The sequence below is a fragment of the Tarenaya hassleriana genome, unplaced genomic scaffold (genome assembly GCF_000463585.1).
Source record: "Tarenaya hassleriana unplaced genomic scaffold, ASM46358v1 Cleome1, whole genome shotgun sequence".
Taxonomy (NCBI): domain Eukaryota; kingdom Viridiplantae; phylum Streptophyta; class Magnoliopsida; order Brassicales; family Cleomaceae; genus Tarenaya; species Tarenaya hassleriana.
In genome coordinates, this window is record NW_010960187.1 from 2,040,234 (window position 1) to 2,061,689 (window position 21,456).

The following is a 21,456-nucleotide window of genomic DNA, read 5'->3' on the forward strand; positions in this document are numbered from 1 at the left end:
TGGATCCAATCAAAAACAAATTCAACAACCCAATTGGAAACGCCAACCCTAATCACATATATATATATATATATATATAAAGAAAAACAGATGGCCAGCAAAATAAATTTTAAACAGTGTTAAATCTTTCATGGTATGTGTTTAAAATAACCCCACCGCGTTTGTGGGTGAATGGGTGGTGGAATCAACATACAATATGCACTACCCACTACACGGCAAAAAAACGTTCATCATTTCTTTGCATTAGTCCAATGATATCAGACAAATTTGTTTTCGTTATTCGTTTTTTTTTATTATTATTATTATATCGGTCGGCCCGCCTTTGTGTTTTATCCGTGGTCCATGATTAGCCACGTGTCAAACTCGTGAGATTAAAAAAAAAACACGTGATTTTTTTTTTTTTGCGTTATCTCCAATACAAATGCTTCATCCAATTTTAATGATAACTCTGGCCATATTCACTTAAATTTAGATATCTCGAGATTTATAATATGTATAAGTTTATTTTTGGACCTTTAAATTTTAAATTCGAATGGTGGGTCATGATCATAGGATTCTTCCACAGTGAAGAGAGCAGAAGCCATATGCTATTCATGAGCACAAACACATTTAAAGGTTGTTGTCGTTGTTGATGATGATGATAACTAATAATCTTTTTTCTAATCTGTAATCTATAATTTATTTAATTTTTTAATAGCGAGCAACGTGCGTTCTAGGTTAGATAATGTCGCGCAACAAATAAAAAAACAACCACTTACCTCAACGCTATGATTAATTATGGATTTATATATCTTTTTTTTTCATTTTTAAAATTTTTCTTTGATTGATGGAAGTGATGTGAAAAAAGTATCTATAGTATATTTATATATCCATATTTTTAATAGTAAAATAATTCCTTTTTAAAAGTAATTTTTTTCAAATTAATCTCCCATTCCCAATTTCCCATTTAGTTCTAATTCAATTGTTATTAATAAAACATTTCTATTAAAAGCACCGATTTATTTACTACCTTAATATAACGGTTGAATACGATTACTAAAAGAAATAATACTTTATAATATATTCAAATGGGTTCACGGGAATGGAAAACTTGAGCGAAGATATAATAAAAGAGAGTAAAAACTGAATAGAGAGACTTGTCTCGGACAAAAACAGAACTAAGTGAAGTCAGATGCTTGAAGTTAAACATAGACAACAAAACGACAGAATGTTCCAAATGACAATCTCTGAAAATAGCAACCGACTCGTTTTACTTCTTCTTCTCCGATACACCGCCGGCCCTGCATATTTACCAAACAACACAAATCATCAAGTTTCTGTCTTGAATCCAAGAACATCATGTTCCGAGATCTAGCTAGTGTTTCGCAATGAAACGATCGTAAAAACTTATCAGTTCATGTAATCTCGATCAAGATTCAAGAGAGGTGAGATTTTCCTCTCTTTCGAGATCTTACCAAACAAACCAAGAGACAATGGCATAACCCGCCTAGAGGGAAGAAGGGAACCCGCCGAGCAAAATAAACAGCTCGACGGAAACTTTATGAAGCAAGAAACCGATCAAAAGGATGAAACAGATTAGAGATCTCGGGATTACCTCATCTTGCGGAGGACGTTGGACATCTCCTCTCTCTTCCTCTTGGCTCTTTTGTGGGTACCCAACTTTCTCTTGGCAACCTTAAGAGCACGCTTGTCTTTACCAACCTTCAACAGCTCGGTGATTCTCTTCTCATATGGAGCAAACCCGGCAACCTCTCTGATCAGAGATCGGATAAAAAGGGTTCTCTTGCTCGTTTTCTGCACATTCAATTCACGATACCGCAATCAGATACAAAAAATTCAAGAATAATCTGATCATATACATGCGACCTGTGAAAACATGTACCGCAAGAGAAGACACTTCTCGGCTGCAAACTCGATATTGGCAAAGATAGAATAATAAAGATGCATATTTCAAGACTAGCCATTAAATAATAGGACAGAATCAAAACAGAGCAAACCAAAACTGAGCTTCAATATCAAAGTTCACACATCCAAATTCCAACGGATATTTAATCACAAAAAAGGAAAGAACAATCAACTATTCTGCAAATGATCATTGAACACATCTCTAAGCATATCCACAAACTTTAAACTATTGTATCCAACAACAAGTATCCAAAAAAAACAGCTTTCAGGCTACAACCCCATCAAACCCAATACAGATTACAGATTCAGACTTATAATAGATGCGCAAAATAACAAGTCACTGCACATCAAAGCCACGACTAAGCATTCTTCCGCAATCTAGAGAGCCAAAACGACACTAAACTCAAATCCACTATCACGCTGTCCGGAAAACCAAACTCTTCAGGGTGGGGAAAATGCAATAGAGAAGGCAGAATATACCCCTTTTCGAGAAGAGGGACGAGGAGCCAACTCTCGTCTGGTGACGACATGTCCCTTGTTTAACCCAACGAACAATCCGCTCTTAGCTTGTGGAGCAGCCATCTTCTGCAGTACATCGACCATTCAAGATGAAGTTAGAATTGATAAAAGAGACGACACGGCAAGACCCATTTCCGAAACTGGAACAAGAAACGATTTTGATCACGACCCAGATACAAGAGTGTCGGATCTGAAGGCTACCTTGTCTCGGATCGACCTCCCGGGGTTCCTGCGATGGAGAAGCAGCCGCAGCAAAGATACGAAGGCTGGTGAAGAATTTTATATAGTACAGCCACAAGAGAGGGAGAGAGAGAAACCCTAGCTGCGATTTTCAAAGAAGTGATTCGCTTTTGGGCTTTTAATGGGCTGTGGATTTCTATCTCTTGAGGGCTGTCTTAATGGGCCCAATGATATGGCCCAAAATAATTACATGGGCATGCAGCCCATCCTTTCAAAAGCTTTTCAATGATATTATAATATTAATACCCTCAAAATTCTCTTTTATTTTTAAAAAGAAAAAATCGCATGGGAATGAGTATTACTATGTCAAGAAGTTGTTTTTGTTAATCAAATAATAGCAATATTTTTCCTTTTGTGTTTTATTCAAAAGGAATAGTATTATGTTCTAATATCATATCAACTTATAAGACAACACTGTTATTTTAATTTTAGTTAATTAATCCAACTTGATTTATATATATAAAATCATAGTTTTATTTCAGTAAAATGTTAATCTTCAAAATAAAAAATTAAATTTAAATAACAATTACATAGATATATAAATTCCAATATAAATTTTCTGCAGTTTCCAATTTATTCTAAAAGAATTATCTACAACTTTGTAAAATAATATGGATTGTGATGGAGTTACCTAATATGATACTTGAATCATTAGTCTTTTATATTTAATCATACAAATTGAATATATATATATATATATATGAAGGGGAGTCTTGGAGCACAGGTTAAGGTGTTGCCATTGTGTGATCTAGAGGTCACGGGTTCGAGTCCTGTAAGCAGTCTCTTACAGATATTTCTGCAGGGTAAGGTTTGCCTATAATACACCCTTGTGGTGGGACTCTTCCTCGGACCCCCGCTCAACGGGAATGCTTTGTGCATCGGGCTGTCCTTTATATATATATATATATATAGGTATATCAAGCAACAGACAATTCATGGACGACGCAACATCACAAAACACAGAATCTTATATCAACTTGTGAGAATATCATATAACCATAGGATGATGTTCAAGTAGAGCACTTACTCTTTTTGTTCAGTTTTCAACAGGTCAAGAGATTAGACTAATCCCATGTGATTATGGATATAGTATTGTGCATGAACGATAATTAAGGTGTTAAACTGTGTATGTTTATATAGTTTCTTTATATATATATATATATAAGTAAAAAATCTGAAAGTGAAAAGAGAAAGAAAAGGAAGAAGCTAAGCATTTAGTCAATCAGTCAGCCTCAATAGGCTTTTCGAAATTCTTGTTTCGATGTTACTTTTTAAGTGAAAAAAAAAGAAAAAAGAAAATAAAAAACTCAGCAATCTCTTCTGTATTCTTCGTGTTTCATCTTTTGTTTATTCGTCTAACCTTTACGATATCATCTTCGTCCAATGTGCTGCAAATGTTTTCTTCCAAACCCTCGAAAAAACATTTAAAAAATATAAACTTTTGGTATGAATTATATCATAAGGTGGAGAAACAAAATGTTTTAGTTGATTATATCATAAAAAGTCATTTTTCATTAGAAACATAGTTTTGTAATTATAACATTCTTTGTTTGTCTTTCAAAATCCGAAAGATTATAAGCGTCCTGTAAATGATTATATAGTCAACAACAATAACAAAATATTGATATTTAGGGATGGATTGTTGAAATTAATTTTTTGTCCTCGTTACAAAAAATTTAAAATGAAAATAAAAACTACAATAGAAGCATCAAAATTAAACCGAGTATTTTTTTTTAAAAAAAAGATAATCAAAGAGAGTGGTGTTAACTGTTACACAAAATAATCATCGTAACAAATCAAACAAGTTTTCTCCATTAACATCATACGATCACTTTAAAAAAAGTTTTTTTTTATCTGTCTCCTACTTTTTTTTCCATCTTCATCATCCTTGTGCTTCGTTGCAAATCTGTCAAGAGCGGGTTGATGATATCTTCCGGCAAAAAATCAAGGCGTCTCCGGCAAGACCCTCTTTTACGACCGGAAATATCCGACAGCTCCGGTCTCTGCTTCCTCGGCGCCGCCGGACATTCTGTGATCTCCGGCACTCTGTTTTCCGGACGAGTCGGCGTCTTGAAACCGCCGTCCTCGTCATCTTCAGATTCTCGACGGACATTATCATCTTCTTCTGATCTTTTCCGTTTCCGGAAATTTTCGAACATGGGTTTGTCGGAAACTTCATCTGCTCTGTCGTCATCACTCTTGCTCCCCGATTCTTCATCCCGGCGACCATTCTCCGGCGATGAAACCTTGCAAGTTACCAGTTGCTCGCTCCGAATAGTTTCCGACATACCCAGAATCTAAAAACCTAGAAAACCAGAGAACGATGAACCGAGAAGCCTCTGGTTCAAGTGTTCTTTCCAAGAGATCAGAGAGAGAGAGGGAGAGAGAGAGAGAGAGAGTCACAAGAGCAGAAGAGGAAGAAGAAGAAGAATGAGAAGATTGATGTGATAGATCCAACGTGGGATGGAATATTATTAATCATTAAAAATGGAAGCTTTCCTTTTTATTTTTCATTGCTTCAGTTTTTTTTTTGTAGAGAGAGAGAGTGGGAGAGACGGAGGTTGGACTTGGAGCGAGTTTTTGTGTTCGTTGGGCAACCGAGTAGGCTTCAAAGCCTCTAACTCATGTAGAGGGATGACGTCATAAGTTTAATATATCGGCGATATGAGATATCGTATATCGTATCGCCGATGCCTTTCTGCTTCTCGCAAGCAAGCACCAACCGGCGTCTGACTTTACGTTTCCCAATTACATGTGCGCTTTTTTAATTAAGTTTAAACATATTGATGCCTTTGATTTATTCCCACCTAATTACTCTTGGATTCTCATCCACTGTACTTATCACCAGAAAATTCTTAACTTTTAAAAGATTATTATAAAATTAATTTTAAACTTTCCAAATAAATACATGCACTATTTCAATCCTATATTAACAAAAAAAAACCACTACATGAGTAAAAAAAATGAATCACAGCTTATCAAATTGATATATAAACTCTTTTTAAAGTCGAAACTAACATAATTTTTTTTTATTGAATTTTAGTTTTCAAACATAAGATAATAATTTTATTATTATTGTTGATCAAATAAATTTAAACCGATAATCATTTTAAAATCTGAGATTATCCTTTTGTTTTAACAAAACTTATAACTAACAAATCTGAAATGATTAGGACATTAATATTATATAAACTGTCTACCATTTCTAATATGACTATATTATAATAATCAATACATCTAAATAACAAGAAAAATAGTTATAATAATGTGATAAAAAAAAGGTGCATGGAATACTAATCATCGTACCAAATTAAATATTCTTCAAAAAATGTACACGCTAACCGTCATATATATTAGAATACCATTTTAGACGTATATATATAAATTAAAATCGTTAATAAACATATAAAATACGACGATAGTAGTATTGACTCAATGTTGATTTAGACGTGTATATATTAATTATGAGCGTAATATAATTATAAGCATATATATATAATATTTTATATTGTATTGCAAAAAGGTGATCGTTAAATATATAAACTTTTTCGAACCAAGAGGTTTAGTACAATAGGTGTTTAAACTTATAATATGATATTGTTATGTTAATATTAGTTAATATATTCCTAATACGTGATTAATTAAGAAAGTTAAATTGTGTAGTAAATGAATATATTCCTTGACTGGTCACCAAACATGAACAACCCTAATGCATTCAATATACATAGTAACGTTTAATTAATTTAAAGATAATTACTAATTAACTAATTAATTCCTCAAGTAATTAAAAGTTTTGAGTAAATAAATATCTTCTTGACTGATGACCAAACATGAACCACCCTTATACATTTACATAATAACGCTTAATTAATAAAAGGTAATGACTACTAAATCATAATTATGATAACGACTACTAAATCATAATTAGTATGCAATTAAAGGTGAGATGGGGATACGCCACCAGTCCTTTCGCTTTCAATTTTATCGAATTATCAAATCTCTTTTTTCCTTATATATATATATAATTTTAGAAACTTCGGATTCCTTTTGCGGAAAATGCATGAAGGTAATTAACCTACATATATACATATATATACACGTATCCATATATGCATATATGTCGCAGCCTCGCAGACAAAAGTATCAAAGAGAATCGAATGGACATGATTGTATGGTCGTGAAGGCGGCGGATCACATCACATGGACCGTTTTTAATATCTTCATGTTTTCATTACCATATGTTATACTTGTACATGGACCTCCTATTCGACACCCTACCCCCCACTGGTAGTATACGTTGCAATATTTATCTCCATTTGATTCGATTATTTCTGTAAAATACGTTTTATATATCGGTTTAAAATATTTTATAACATGTGTGCACCTTCATGCATAGGATCACCAAATTACAAGAATATATATTGAACTTTGTTTTCTTCTTTAGCAATTGTGTCACCTAATCTTGGATCCTATTCGTAATATTCTAACCACGAATCTCAAATATAGTCCAAAATCCATTGTGTATATGATTCTATTTAAAATATATTAATTAAACCCAAATCAAACAAACGGCATTTATTTTTAAACAGATAACACGTTTAAATAAAAATCAAATTCAAATACAAAAATAGTTAAACCAAAATTAAATATAAAATTCAAATATTATAAAAGCATGCCGATGTATAAACGTGTGTGACGACTTTTCGAGAGAAGAGAAAAAAGCTGACAGATTTTCATTCAGCCCCTACGCACCAAAAAGAGACAACATTGGCTTTCCATTTTGGACCACTCGTTGCATGCAATCATGGAAATCCCCATGCATCTTCATCTAAATTATATTTGAATGTTACGTTGACAAGATTCCATTACATATAACGAGTATATGTCTACGTGGATTTTTTTGCCATCGATTTAAGGAATACAATATCAACTATGTCTATATTTCGTTTTTAAAGCATGTTCCACATGATGATGATGATGGTGATGCTATTTCACGATTGCGGCTAACTAGGATTTATATACGAGTGAATGTCTATATAAAAAATAAATAGAATAATATTTTGAATAACGTGTAATTTATAATCATATTTGGATCAAACCAGATTTAAAGATGGATTATGTTTTTAGCAAACTAAATAGATTTGATATAAAAATAAAAAAGAATTCGAACGAGAAAACAAAATATCTTTGGCAAAGAATATTTCTTTTATTAAAAATTAAAGCCAAACAAATTGAAGCGAAACAAAAATTAGAAAGAAAAACTGAATAAATATAAATTTATAAAATTGAAACGAAATCTCATATATCCGTTTTATAAATGAATTAATAGGTACTATTAGTAGTATTTCATATTTTTTTAAATTTATAGAAAAATAAAAAACATGAAATACGTAGGATTCATGAATATTGCTCGGGTATCTAGCTTTCTTGTGAATATGCGATATATAAATGTGGAACTTTTGTAAATGAGAAGAGTTGTACCCACAAGATGCCAACGATGCTTTTAATTCTGTAATATATATATATATATAGTACATTATTCAAAGCAGCTGAGTGCATTATTCAAACTCAGCTTATTACTTCTATTGCAGTTCAAGAAAAAGGCCAAACAGATGAGACATAAATGACTCAGATTATTACTGTTACTATTTTGTATTTTGACATATATATATATATATATATACCACATACAAACACATATATAAATGTATTATGTATATATATATATATATAGAATTGGAGTTATTGAAGACAATATTGAAGCTTCATCACAGAAAGAAAGGAATTGCATTACCCGAATTTGGAATGCCATTAAATTGGTCGATTTTGTAGTTTTGTAATTAAATATTTTGTTTTCCATAATCACACAAGCTTTGGATTAAGAGAAGGTGGACTTACAGAATGAACTACAAGACAAAAAGGACATGTTGTAGTATTAGGAAATAAATTCCATTTACCATCCAATTCCAAAGCCCACCTCTGTGGTAATCGCGGTGGAAATTTCAGTTTGGTTTATATTTTCTTGATAATAAGTAAATTTTATATTGGTTTTCGGTTCAAATTTGTGTTTATGAAAAAATATTGATGTCTAGAAATATGGTTTTTTCGTCCGATATTTTTTTTTTCAAATTCGATCTAAATTTGATTTTAGAAAACGACGTGCTATAGTTTTTATATGGAATTCGATTACATGTTATTCTAGTTGATTTTATTTATAAAAAATGAATATCCTATCCAATATCTCAAATGTCATAACAATTTCAAATATCAATAAAACCTTCCAAGTGTCTTTAATATAAAAAAAAAACCACTTAAAAAGTTAAACTAACCTGGGTTGAGAGGAAGTGCGCAATTTAATTGTGGTATAAAAGCCGTTTTAAAATCTTGGGAGATGTAGTTGGATCTAATTTGAGTAAATTTCAGTTATTAAAAAAAAAGGTAATCGAACTAAAAATAGATTCATATAAATATTAATTAATCATATATCTTTTTAAAAATAATCATAAAGTATAATTTTTTTTTTAAAATGAAATAATTTTTAAAAGATGAACTTAATCGATATAAAGAACAAATATAATCAATCAACAAAATAATAAGCAAATTCTCAAATAACCTTGTTAAATCAATATTTTTTTAAATAATATATGTAATATGTCACTCGTATCCAATATATGCTATTTGAATATTTAGATTTATATATTTCATTATATACTGATCATTTCGTACTTGATTATATTTCATATTTCGTTTGTACTATAAACCTGCATGAATATAATTTGGTTGAACGTCGCATTCAATATATATATAAAGGGGAAAACAAAGTTGGTTAGGTGTAACGTTCAACTCTATTAGCCAGCCACACACCAAAACCTCTTACTAAATTTGCTCTTATCATAAATAAAATAAATTTATTTACCTCCTTGATTAAATTTGTTTTTTGATAATAGGTTGGACACGGGTCGGGTACCCGCGTTTTTTGAAGATACCCGTCTTCGTTTTCGTCTTCGCGGGTTTTAGAGAAATGTTATCTCTATCTCTATCTCACAACATCTGGGTACCCGTCCAACGAGTACCCATAACTAAAAGACGGGTACCCACGAGTGCCCGTACCCGTATATAAAATATTAAACAATAGAAAATTAAATCAAATAATCAATAAAAATATACATATTTTATTTAAAAAATACATTTTAAAATTTGAGAATTCTTAAAATATAATAATATGCATAGAATCCTAGAAACATTTTAAAAAATATACAATAATTTGAAGTTGAATCCATCAAAACTTGAAAATTCAATATATAATCCTAAAAGTAAGTAAAATAATCTAAGTATTTTCGAAATTATATTAAAAACATAAGGTTAATTTTGTAATTTTAATATATATGCGGGTACCCGTTATTTCAATATGTAAAATCCGAATCCGAATCCGTATGACGGGTATTCTAGTTTTTAATACTCGTTTTCGTCTTCGTTAGGTGTCGAGTACCCATTTTTCGGGTACCCACAAGACCAGGTATCCGCTTAACCGTGGGTAACGGATTTAAATGGCCAACCCTACTTGATAACACTGTTTGATCAAAATTTCAAATATTAAGCTTAATTTTCTTATAACTTATTGATTCGTGGAATTGTACTTGGAGATTATAAATAAAAATTATTTTGAATTTTAAAAAAATTCCATGAATTGAAACAAAACAAAACATTCCTAGAAAAATGCCAATTTTGTAATCGTATTCATATCACATAGGAAAGTATTGATAACAACATAAAAAATAATTATATTGATTTCATAGGATAAATAAAACTAAAATAATATTTTTAATTTTTTTCTATAAATTAATTTAAATAATTAAACTAGTTTTAACAATATTAAAAACATCGTTATTTAATACTACTAAATATGTAAATTAGACTGTAAAAATACTGATGTTGTTTCAGAACTCAAACGGGCCGAAGGGAAATCTATAATGGACCAATTATGATTATAGGCTTATGCTAATCCCACGAAGGCCCATTTATGTATGCTTTAAATATGAGCTTATAATTTCATCGTATGCTTGCTAAGGTTGAATTCGAATAGAAATGTAGACTTTATTCATTATTTTCAATTTACCTTAAGAGTTTTATCGAGTTGCAAGAATTTATTTTTTTTTAAAAAAATATTTTTTAATCATTTTATATATGTTTGTTCTATATCTAACATTTGAACAATATATGTTTTAATTATTTTTTTAAGGCGTTGATTTATTTATGATTTGTGTTCTATAACTAGATTTTGGAATCTATCCAGCTGTATGAATATGGATAAAGATGACCACAAAAGTATGATTAAAACTTAAAATGAACTTGATTTCCATATTTTCAATAATTCTACTTTATTTTCAATAATTCTACTTTTTTATTTAATTCAGTTTATTTTTCCAAAAATTTCATGCTGAGAAAATTTTAAATATCTCTGGCATTTCTAATTTTTAATAATTTATACTTTTGGTTGATATTAGAGTTAGACTAATTCCTAATAATTAATTGTGTGTATATTTATATATAATTGATGTATCACATTTTTCAGATAAAAATAAAGATGGGCTTCTGAAATTCTATTTTTTTAATCTGTGAATAAATAATATTCACCCGAATTTCGTCCCAGTTTAAGAATATATTAGAATAATATCAACCCGATTTTTGATAAAAATAAATATTAATTATTATTGTAAAAATAAATATAATTATTTGAAATATTGTAGTTAGTATGGAGCTCACCAAAACCTTCAAATCTTATTAATTATCATGCAGCTTCATCAAATTACTTTAATCATATATAAGTTTAATTTAAATATAATTCTATTTAATTTGACGCAGATTTCAGATCTCACCCATTGTAATTGTATCCAGAAAAATCTATATATTATATTAAGGGGTAAAAAAGTTAAAAAAAAATATTAAAATTAAAGCTGCTTTGGTAATTGATTACTGTAACTAAAGCCTCACCTGAAGGGCGGAAACCTAATCTGGCCGGCTAATCATCACAGAGAGGCAAAAAGCATTGAGGGGCAAAAGTGTCATTTCGGTTGCCATAGAATCGGAAAACGAGGTCAGCCGATTTCGAAGCCTTTGGACCCGTTTTTATTTACTCTCCCATCTCTTTAGCCTCGTCTCGCTTCATCCATCTCTCTCCATTGTCGTTTCTACCTCCTTCGTAGAGCTAAATTATTGGGGTTCCTCCGTCTCCGGGAAAGGTCTCGTCTTTTGCTCTCGATCTCCGGTAAAATTCGGCTTCTCTCGTGTGCCTTTCGATCTGGTTTTCGTCATGTTTCTACATTGATGGGATTGACAGTGTCATTTCGCTTCGTATTTCGTGATTTTCTTTCTGGGTTTTCGTTTTTCTGGCTTTGTGTCACTGGGCTGATGATGATATTGCGTTGGATTGATTGATCGGGTAAACTCAAAACCCCAAAACGTGTTCTTCGATCTGGGTTTGTTGGTTATTCAATCGCTCGCTGTTCGTCGATCGATATTTACTAAAATCTAGTGTTGTTGAAGCGTATCTGTGATGTTTTCTGCTGGGTTGTTGAATTATCATTTTTTCTGGTTAATGTTGCTTAGTTTCATAACATCGAATCTGTAATGTGATTCTGGATCTGGAATATTCGTCCTTCCTTCCTCTATGTTATATTTAGGTTTGAGTTTTCTTCCTTGGATGTCTCTTATCTTCGGTGCGTTCAAAATGATTCTTTTTTTGCTATTTTACAATTTTATTGTTTAGACATGTTCAATGTGATGCTGTTTATGGTGCCAGATTTTTCTATTATAATCTATTTCATATTCGGTTTCTGATTATCTTCTCAGAAAGTAGAAAATGGCTGACGGTGAGGATATCCAGCCTCTTGTTTGCGACAATGGAACTGGAATGGTTAAGGTAAGTTTTGATCTTCAACTTTTGGTATTTCAGTCTTCTTTTCCCTTTCTTAGGCTACATTGCTGAATCTGAAATGTATTCACGAATGGGATCTGAAATGAAAAACCGTGTACCATTCTGTGGCGAACACCTACATTGATCCAAGACAGGAACGTCACATTTAACCATCGAGATTACGGCTTTTGCACTGTGTATAATGGCTAGTTTGCCACATCACATTCATGTTTTGTGTTATTGCATAGGCTGGTTTTGCTGGGGATGATGCGCCAAGGGCTGTGTTTCCCAGCATTGTGGGCCGTCCTCGTCATACCGGGGTGATGGTGGGAATGGGACAGAAGGATGCTTATGTCGGGGATGAAGCTCAATCCAAGCGTGGTATTTTAACACTAAAGTACCCGATCGAGCACGGGATTGTCAGTAACTGGGATGATATGGAGAAGATTTGGCACCACACTTTCTACAACGAGCTTCGTGTTGCTCCCGAGGAACATCCCATTCTTCTCACCGAAGCACCTCTCAACCCGAAGGCTAACCGTGAGAAGATGACCCAGATCATGTTCGAGACTTTCAATGCCCCGGCCATGTACGTGGCCATCCAGGCCGTTCTTTCCCTTTACGCCAGTGGTCGTACTACTGGTGAGTGTGGGCCTTTTGCTCTTATTATATCACATGAAGCTCGATTTCTTTAACATTTGAACTTTCGAGAAATTCTTGTGCCTTGTTGTGAATTTGCTAAGTTATGAGCGATGTGCAGGTATTGTGCTCGACTCTGGAGATGGTGTTAGCCACACTGTCCCTATCTACGAGGGCTATGCACTTCCCCATGCCATCCTACGTCTCGACCTTGCCGGTCGTGACCTGACCGATGCTCTGATGAAAATCCTCACTGAGCGTGGTTACTCTTTCACCACAACGGCCGAGCGTGAAATCGTCAGAGACATAAAGGAGAAGCTCAGCTACATTGCCCTTGACTACGAGCAGGAGCTGGAGACTGCCAAAACCAGCTCTGCGGTGGAGAAGAACTACGAGCTTCCCGACGGGCAGGTGATAACTATCGGTTCTGAGAGGTTCCGCTGCCCGGAGGTTCTTTTCCAGCCGTCTATGATCGGTATGGAAGCTGCTGGTATTCATGAAACCACTTACAACTCCATAATGAAGTGTGATGTCGATATCAGAAAGGACTTGTATGGTAACATTGTGCTCAGCGGTGGAACCACCATGTTCCCGGGAATTGCTGACAGAATGAGCAAAGAGATCACGGCTCTGGCTCCGAGCAGCATGAAGATCAAAGTGGTTGCCCCTCCCGAAAGGAAATACTCTGTCTGGATCGGAGGGTCCATCTTGGCCTCCCTCAGTACCTTCCAGCAGGTATGGCCCCGACCCGACCAAATCCCTCCCTCCCTTTATCCGAAGCGTTCACCGTTTTTCGGGTTTTGCTGATTTGTAATTGTTTGCAGATGTGGATCGCAAAGGCGGAGTACGATGAGTCTGGCCCGTCAATTGTTCACCGGAAATGCTTCTGAGAGCTCAAAGTTGAACCCTTTTCAGATACGAAACGCTGTTTCTGGTTTATCCATTGCTGGGTTTATCTCCGTTTCCGCCTGCTCGTTGTCTTTTGTTCTTCCATCTTCTGAGATTCCGACCGAAATACTGTTTTTGAAGAACTTGTCTGTTTGTAGTATTTGTTAAAATCTTTGTCCTGTCCCTTCTTCTGTTTCTTAGTTCGATGAACACCTTCTCTGTTTGAGCCAATAAGGACTCCTCTTATCCTATGCAGTTTGTGGCATATAAACTTCCTTTTTTTTTTCCAGTGGTTTGTTTCTTTATTGATGAATAGATGGTGATTGGTATTTAAATTTTAAAATTTATTTACAGTTCAAATTTTTCCGTTTGTTTGTATTATTTTCTTGAACTAATCAAAGTTAAATTTGATAATTCTTTTTTTAGAATTATAATTATAATAATCCGAATATAAACATAGTTTTTTTTCGTCTAAATTTGATATTATGAAACTTCTCAAGGATTTGTTTTTTTTTTTCTCACTTTCATAATAATGGCAAAATGGTAAATTTGTAGGGGTGTGGCAATTGATGACGTGGCAAAATCACAAGGAGAGTAGAACTTATGGTCAAATACCAGTTTTACCCTCGCATTGAAAACAAAACCACGCACTACTAGTAGTAGTACTGCTATCTGGAAGTGGTGAATTCAGACAAGATTTTCTTTGCCCACTTCTTTCGTGTAAATTTTCAAACTTTTTCCCTGGATTTTCTCGGCGACCAAACAGGCCAATTTGGTGGTTTGAACTGGTTACTCGAGCCCAAGAGGCCTACGAAAGGGAAATTCCAGAGGGTACTTCCATATGAAATTTTCTGGCACTTTCCCGGCTGCCAAACAGCCGATGGATTGCGAAATGGGAGACAAACGAATCAAAGATCTTTAAAACCAGACTATTCACAACGTTTAGGCTATAGAGACAGTTAAAAAAAAAACCCTAAATTTAGAAGGAAAAAATAGGGGGAGAGAGAGAGTTAACAGAGGAAAGGTTCACCGACTAAAGACAGCATCTTCCTCTTTTTTTCACAAAGAGGGAAAAAAACCAAACCTTCTCTGACAGTGGCGCGTGGAATACGGCACGCGAGTGAGCGAGATTTTTCCTCTCGAAGTGACGTCACCGGGTCCGTGAGATGACGTTATCTCCGCGCCGAGAGAAAATGGTCCGGCCTGGGCTCTCGTCATTTTTAATGGGCTCCCCCTTGTCCGTCTAGAATGCGCCGTTTCTTTGGCTAAAATGCGCCTTCTTCGCGGACTTTTTTTCTGTCCTGAGCTGTTGTCACGTCACAGTTAAAGTAATAATTTCAAGGTTTTTTTATATTTTATTTAATATAAACTATATTTTTCTCGTCAGTGCAATCTATAAGATTTGAAAAAAGTATAGAAAAAGTGTTTTGTGTTGAGTTTATTATTATTATTATTATTATTATTATTATTATTATTATTTTTTAATCCGGAAGTTCACCGGGTCTTCGACCCGACTACATCTCTCAAAGGACCAGGGAAATCCATGTGAATACCCCTCCCCACTCTCAGGAATCGAACAGTCGACGTGAAGGTACATTGGTCCACACCCTAACCACTCGCTCAAACTAGGTTGGGTTGAAATTAGAGGTGTCAATAGAACCCGAAGCTCGAAGCCCGAAGTCCGAAACCCCCTCGAAAAATGAAGGGTTTGGGCCTAATAATATAGGCTCAGTAAATAAATAGACGGACCGGTCCGACCCGAAAAAAGTTAGGGCCGAATCGAGTCCGGTCCGAAATCCGTCCGACCCGCCCATTTAATCCAAAAAAATATTATATTATTTGATTTTTACTTTCATTTGAGATTTAATACCGCACAATATTATATAAAAACTTTTATTTGTATGTTTTATATATATATATAATTATATTTAAAGCAATTTGATTAATATATATTAAACTTATATTATATATATATATATGTATATATTTATATTTAGATATATTTTATGAATTTAACTTTGATTTTTAAATTCTATCTGAATATTTTTCTATATCCCGACGGGCAGGTGATAACTATCGGTTCTGAGAGGTTCCGCTGCCCGGAGGTTCTTTTCCAGCCGTCTATGATCGGTATGGAAGCTGCTGGTATTCATGAAACCACTTACAACTCCATAATGAAGTGTGATGTCGATATCAGAAAGGACTTGTATGGTAACATTGTGCTCAGCGGTGGAACCACCATGTTCCCGGGAATTGCTGACAGAATGAGCAAAGAGATCACGGCTCTGGCTCCGAGCAGCATGAAGATCAAAGTGGTTGCCCCTCCCGAAAGGAAATACTCTGTCTGGATCGGAGGGTCCATCTTGGCCTCCTTTTTTTTAATTATATTTGAGATGGACGAAAATTTGCTATTGTTTTTTTTAAATGGTTAAATTATTATTATTATTATATATTAATATTTATTTTTTATTAAATAGAAAAAACCCGAAACCCGACCCGAATCCGTCCGAAGTCCTATGGAGCCGGATTCCGGGAAACTGGTCATAAATCCGAAAAATAAATGGATGGATCGATCCGATCCAAAAAAATCTAAATCCGAACTAAGCCCGACCCGAATCCGATCTAGCCCACCCATTTTACACTCCTAGTTGAAGTGTATGTTATATTGTTGTACCATTACGACATGGAATAAATTTTGTATAGCATGTATGTGATGGTAGGAGTGACACGTGGCAAAATAGTGATGGGTAACTTTTCGAAAAGCCTGTGGAGATGTGGCCCCCAATCCTTAACCGTCTGCAAAATCTTTATTGTTCTTTCCAATCCCACTGCTTCTGCTGCGCAGGTTAGCACTCTTCCATTCAACCCCGCGCACGATAAAAATTCTTAAGCAAATTATATCATAATATGATCCTGCACTGCAATATTGCACTCCCTTAAAATTATAAAAGAGAAATATATTCACATGAAACTCGGGTTGAATGTTTAGAATATGTACATTTTGATTGGATTATTTTTTCTTTGGTTATTTCATTTTTTAAAAGATATTGTTTTAAAATTTAATTTTCAAATGGTTTAGATTTATTCAATTCCATTTGATTCGTCACTTAATGGAGAATATTTATTTTTTAATGTTTTTATATTCAATTAATTTAATTTTAAAAAATTGATATCGAATCAATTGACTTATAAAATTCAATTTAAATATAATTTAAAATATTAATGAACTCGTTTCTTAATTTTATTTTTAGTAACCACAAAGCAAGGGGACAAAATTTCAGGTTCACCAAGAAATATATTTGTATAGAACTCTCAAACATTAAAGAACTCATTTTTTTTAAAAAAAAAATTAGTAACCAGAAAAATTTTCCGGTTAGGTTTGGTGTTTTGTGGATTCATATTCGAAGTAAATCATAAAAAGCGTACCAGATAAGATATTGCTGTAAAAACGACACGTGGCATAATGTGGGTCCCGAAAAAGATGTGGGCCTAATGGGCCGTGGAATGGTCCGGGTTTCACGGCAATAAGCGACAGAAAGAGACGACGCAGTCCGTTCACGAGACCCCCTCGTGTCAGTGCCACGTGACATCCCTTTTTTTGGCCCATATTATAATTATTATTTATAAATCACAATAGAGACAAAACAAAACAAAAAAACCTCTGTTGCACCCAACACACCACTAATTTTTGGTACTCTTTTTATATATATATATATATTCATCGTCCAAAAAATTGTAACCGTAAAACGATTTTTACGGATTATGGGATTATATTATTGTTCGTAAAAATATGAACAAGTGCGGCCCAACATTTCTGCAACCCATTTGTTTCAATTTATAACCATTATTCCACTTGTACATATTTATTAATTTCGATTTGTAACCGTTATTTCACGTCTACATGTTTCGGTTTTTATACTAAGGAATCTAGTAGTATATGAACCAGACTTAAATGTCAAATTCGTGTTTTTTAAAATCAAATCTTAATATAAAAATCATTGAAAAATCTGAATTAAAATAGAATTATTTTTTATGAAATCGAAGTTCGAATCTTATTTTTTTATTTACCATTTGTTTTGGGTTATAAATTTTGCCAATGCAGCTAATAATTTTTAAGATAGTTGATTTAGCAGTTGGCAATTTTGGTCCAATCCGAGCACCTGAGAAACAGATAAAAATTGATAATAAAAATTTATTTTTAAAAATATAGTAGAACCAAGTTGCCCCTTGACAGCCCGGCGGGCGGGTCACAGGATATCCGACCCGACCCAAACGGAACACAAACTGTAACGGAACATTTCTAATCATTCTATAACTAACAGTTGAACAAAAAATTAAAAAAGCCTTTCAATCATATTGTAAACCCTAGAACCCGTACGGTTTGCACGGATCCCAAGCCTCCAGAATTTTCTCGAGAAAACAAAGGAAAACCCGGGGCCGGAAAACAACTTTCCTCTTCGGGGTATCGTTTAATTTCAATTTAAAAAAAAAGAGAAAGGGTCCGAATCCCAAATCATAAAAGTTTCGATCTTTTTTGCTCAGACGCGGAAGTTCTTGCCGGAGAACGTCTGACCGAACTGCCAGTTCGCCGGTGCGACGTTAAAGGAGGTGGAGGTGCGGCGGTCGGAGGCGGTGACGCGGAAGGAGAGAGACTGACCGACGAAGACAGCGTTGGATTGCCAGTTCTGTCCCCAGTTACGACTCATACTCATCCACGCCGTCTTCGATCCCTTTATGCTCGCTCTGACAACGTCTCCGGCACCGGCGACGTTCGTTATCAGTACCAGGTTGAAGTATCTGAATCCGTTTATCGTGAATCTTATACCTCCCTTCTTCCGACACGGTACCCTGCATTGATATTACAGATCCAGACTATGAAAACGAAATCGTGTTGTTTTTGTTTTTTCGTAAAAGAGAAAACGGATCTCTCTCACTGTGTTGATCCCCTGTTTGTTTCCCGAGAAAACGGTGGAAAATATCCCATATTTCAACAGTAGACAAAAAGGTACGAAAGAAGACAAAGAAAGAGACAGAAAGAGAGAACAGAACAGAACAGGAAAAGAGAACAGACCTGCGGAAGGAGACAGGGACAATGCCGGCACGATACTGAGCGATCTTGAGGAACATGGGCATGGCGAGATCGAAGTGCTGTCTCGGCGGATTGCACCATCCTCCGTCATCGCTCGGCTGAGCGAAATTCGGCGGACAGAAATTCGTCGCCGTCACGAAGATCGAAGGGTTTCCAGGGTTACACCACTTTGGATCTTCCGTACACTTTATCTCGAAGCAAGCTCCGCAGCTCAGGCCGTTGTTAAACAAGGCGGTGCTCAGAGCCGCCGTATTCACGCCGTAACCTTGACTGTACAGATTTCCGTACCCGCACGCGCCGCCTGAGTATTTCCCACGCGCCGCCACAGGAGAAAAATCAGACGATTTGTGTTTTGAGAGAGAGAGAGAGATAAGGGAAAAGGGCAAGAGTAGGAAAGATTACGTACCCATTGTGCCGGAGGCGTCGCTACCGCCATAGAAGGTGGCGTGAGCGCTCTGCCATGGACCGCCGGTGTAAACGCCGGGGATTCTTGCCGTCGCCGACGCCACCAGAAACGACGCCGTTATTGCCAAACTCAATCGAAACGTGATCGCAAACGCAAACGCTGCCATTGTGTGTGTTTGTGTGAGAGAGAGATGTAGTAGAGTAGAGTGAGATGAGGCGGACTGAAAGCGGGAAGGTGATGTGGTATTTATGGCGGCTTGAGGTTTATTTTAACCGCAGTAAAAGTTTTGTGGCTCTTTTATAATATTTACTAAGTTTAGGGCCAAAAGGTAGTTTTTCCAAATATTACTGTTTCGAATATAATCATATATAGATTATAATTTTTTTATAATTCGAAAATTCACATTCCGTTTGGCCCAACTATAAAGACATAAAAAAAAAGCAAAAGTTTTATTGACTAATTGTATTATAGTTTAATATTTCAATCATATAGTTTATATCTTATAACATAGCATGAAAAATGTCGATAAACAAAACTGCATATAAATATTAAATTATATATATATATATATATTCGTTCTGATTTAGTGAAGAATTTTTGTTGACTAACTGCATTGGACGTTAATATTATTCTTTCACAGGTCAAAAAGGAGGGATATCAACGAATCGATTACTTATGAATAATTAAATGGACCAGTAATATATTCTTAAGAAAATACGCCTGAGTTCTGATAATATACTTTTTCTAATCGAATTCTAATAATAATTTATTTATTTATTTAAATTAACGACATTTATGAAGATTCGCTTAATTTCATGACATGTTGACATCTGAAGATCGTGTAATAATATCTAGGATAAAGTTATTATATATTCTGAACAAAAAAGAAAATTGCAAGTTGGATTTAGAATATGTATGATAAGACGAAAATAACCCTTTGGGACAAAAGTAGATTCCCAATAAAACCGACTTGAAGGTTAATTAATTACCAGTGGGACCATTTCTTCTGCATTTTTTCCCTTTATTGGTGAAAAGAAAACCAATCAAAACGGTATTTGCAAAGGCATGCCGTCCGGATATTTACAAATGGACGATAAGAATAAAATATTTATAAATATTTATATGCAGTATATATCTTTTTTTTTGTTAAAATATATTTAGTATATATCGGTGACAATTAATTTAAAATTGCATTGTATTGTAAGATTCAAATTGTTGGGTTTAAGATTAAATATTCTCAAAATTTTGAAATATATGATAATGTTAAATGTCAAGTTTCTTCTGTAAATTATTAATTATATTTTTCTTGCTCGTATTTTTTATTTGTTATTGTTTAAAAAACTTAAAATCCATAAATTTTACTATGTAAATTGTATTTTTTTGGGGGATTAAATTATAGACCTGAAAAAATGATAACAATCCACCAATCTACGGACAGAGATTGACGGATGGGAGAGGCCGATTGGGAGTCGCACGTATTTAGATTTACATTTTTTTAATATTGAAAAATTACATATATTTTTATAGGTTTTAATGTATTAAATTATATTTTATTAACAAATTTATCGTTTAAAATAGATTATTTTTATATTCCATTTAAATTTAATTAATTTAATTTAAGAAAATATATTTAAAGAGCTTTTGAATCACATTTGGTGGGATACAATTACATTCATTTTAGTTCTATTTAACTTTATATATTCAAATCCAAAATTTTAAATTATTAATTGTCAAACAGTCAGCAATATATATATATATATATATATATATATATATGTGTGTATAATTCTGGAAAATGATTTTTTTCTTTTTAAAAAATTCAATGTAATCCGATTGAGCCACGTTCCCGCAGCATAC

At 34.0% G+C, this 21,456-nt stretch overlaps 4 protein-coding genes across 5 annotated transcripts; 1 reads left to right on the forward strand and 3 right to left on the reverse strand.

Moving 5' to 3' along the window:
• Positions 1-1,082: 1,082 nt before the first annotated feature.
• LOC104805489 (60S ribosomal protein L36-2-like) lies at positions 1,083-2,734 on the reverse strand. Its single transcript, XM_010530072.1, has 4 exons — positions 2,626-2,734; positions 2,386-2,490; positions 1,595-1,794; positions 1,083-1,280 (listed from the first exon to the last, which is right to left on the reverse strand). The coding sequence occupies exons 2-4, from the start codon at positions 2,485-2,487 to the stop codon at positions 1,250-1,252; spliced, it is 333 nt and encodes a 110-aa protein (XP_010528374.1). The 5' UTR covers positions 2,488-2,490; positions 2,626-2,734; the 3' UTR covers positions 1,083-1,249.
• A 1,630-nt stretch (positions 2,735-4,364) lies between these two features.
• On the reverse strand, positions 4,365-5,182 carry LOC104805497 (cyclin-dependent protein kinase inhibitor SMR3-like). Its single transcript, XM_010530086.2, has one exon. It carries the CDS (start codon positions 4,950-4,952, stop codon positions 4,515-4,517), a length of 438 nt encoding a protein of 145 aa, XP_010528388.1. The 5' UTR covers positions 4,953-5,182; the 3' UTR covers positions 4,365-4,514.
• Positions 5,183-11,789: 6,607 nt separating this feature from the next.
• LOC104805506 (actin-1) lies at positions 11,790-14,419 on the forward strand. 2 transcript variants are annotated; one of them, XM_010530098.2, is made up of 5 exons: positions 11,790-11,929; positions 12,514-12,583; positions 12,826-13,219; positions 13,338-13,951; positions 14,041-14,419. In XM_010530098.2, the coding sequence occupies exons 2-5, from the start codon at positions 12,524-12,526 to the stop codon at positions 14,104-14,106; spliced, it is 1,134 nt and encodes a 377-aa protein (XP_010528400.1). In that variant the 5' UTR covers positions 11,790-11,929; positions 12,514-12,523; the 3' UTR covers positions 14,107-14,419. The 2 variants fall into 2 exon arrangements, with proteins under 2 accessions (XP_010528400.1, XP_010528408.1); XM_010530106.2 differs by having other exon boundaries at positions 11,796-11,903.
• A 3,972-nt stretch (positions 14,420-18,391) lies between these two features.
• Positions 18,392-19,829, reverse strand: LOC104805518 (expansin-A3). Its single transcript, XM_010530116.2, has 3 exons — positions 19,600-19,829; positions 19,176-19,494; positions 18,392-18,952 (listed from the first exon to the last, which is right to left on the reverse strand). Exons 1-3 carry the CDS (start codon positions 19,763-19,765, stop codon positions 18,643-18,645), a joined length of 795 nt encoding a protein of 264 aa, XP_010528418.1. The 5' UTR covers positions 19,766-19,829; the 3' UTR covers positions 18,392-18,642.
• Between the last annotated feature and the right edge of the window lie 1,627 nt (positions 19,830-21,456).

What these genes read in the sequence shown, in the direction of transcription:
- LOC104805497 (XM_010530086.2), bottom strand. Translation starts at nt 4,952, where the DNA reads ATGTCGGAAACTATTCGGAGCGAGCAACTGGTAACTTGCAAGGTTTCA.
- LOC104805489 (XM_010530072.1), bottom strand. Translation starts at nt 2,487, where the DNA reads ATGGCTGCTCCACAAGCTAAGAGCGGATTGTTCGTTGGGTTAAACAAG. An exon ending in GTCCCTCTTCTCGAAAAGGG is followed by an intron (nt 1,795 to 2,385) that starts GTATATTCTGCC and finishes TTGAATGTGCAG; the next exon opens with AAAACGAGCAAGAGAACCCT. An exon ending in AACGTCCTCCGCAAGATGAG is followed by an intron (nt 1,281 to 1,594) that starts GTAATCCCGAGA and finishes GTAAATATGCAG; the next exon opens with GGCCGGCGGTGTATCGGAGA.
- LOC104805518 (XM_010530116.2), bottom strand. Translation starts at nt 19,765, where the DNA reads ATGGCAGCGTTTGCGTTTGCGATCACGTTTCGATTGAGTTTGGCAATA. An exon ending in CGACGCCTCCGGCACAATGG is followed by an intron (nt 19,495 to 19,599) that starts GTACGTAATCTT and finishes GGAAATACTCAG; the next exon opens with GCGGCGCGTGCGGGTACGGA. An exon ending in GTCCCTGTCTCCTTCCGCAG is followed by an intron (nt 18,953 to 19,175) that starts GTCTGTTCTCTT and finishes ATATCAATGCAG; the next exon opens with GGTACCGTGTCGGAAGAAGG.
- LOC104805506 (XM_010530098.2), top strand. Translation starts at nt 12,524, where the DNA reads ATGGCTGACGGTGAGGATATCCAGCCTCTTGTTTGCGACAATGGAACT. An exon ending in ATGGAACTGGAATGGTTAAG is followed by an intron (nt 12,584 to 12,825) that starts GTAAGTTTTGAT and finishes GTTATTGCATAG; the next exon opens with GCTGGTTTTGCTGGGGATGA. An exon ending in CGCCAGTGGTCGTACTACTG is followed by an intron (nt 13,220 to 13,337) that starts GTGAGTGTGGGC and finishes AGCGATGTGCAG; the next exon opens with GTATTGTGCTCGACTCTGGA.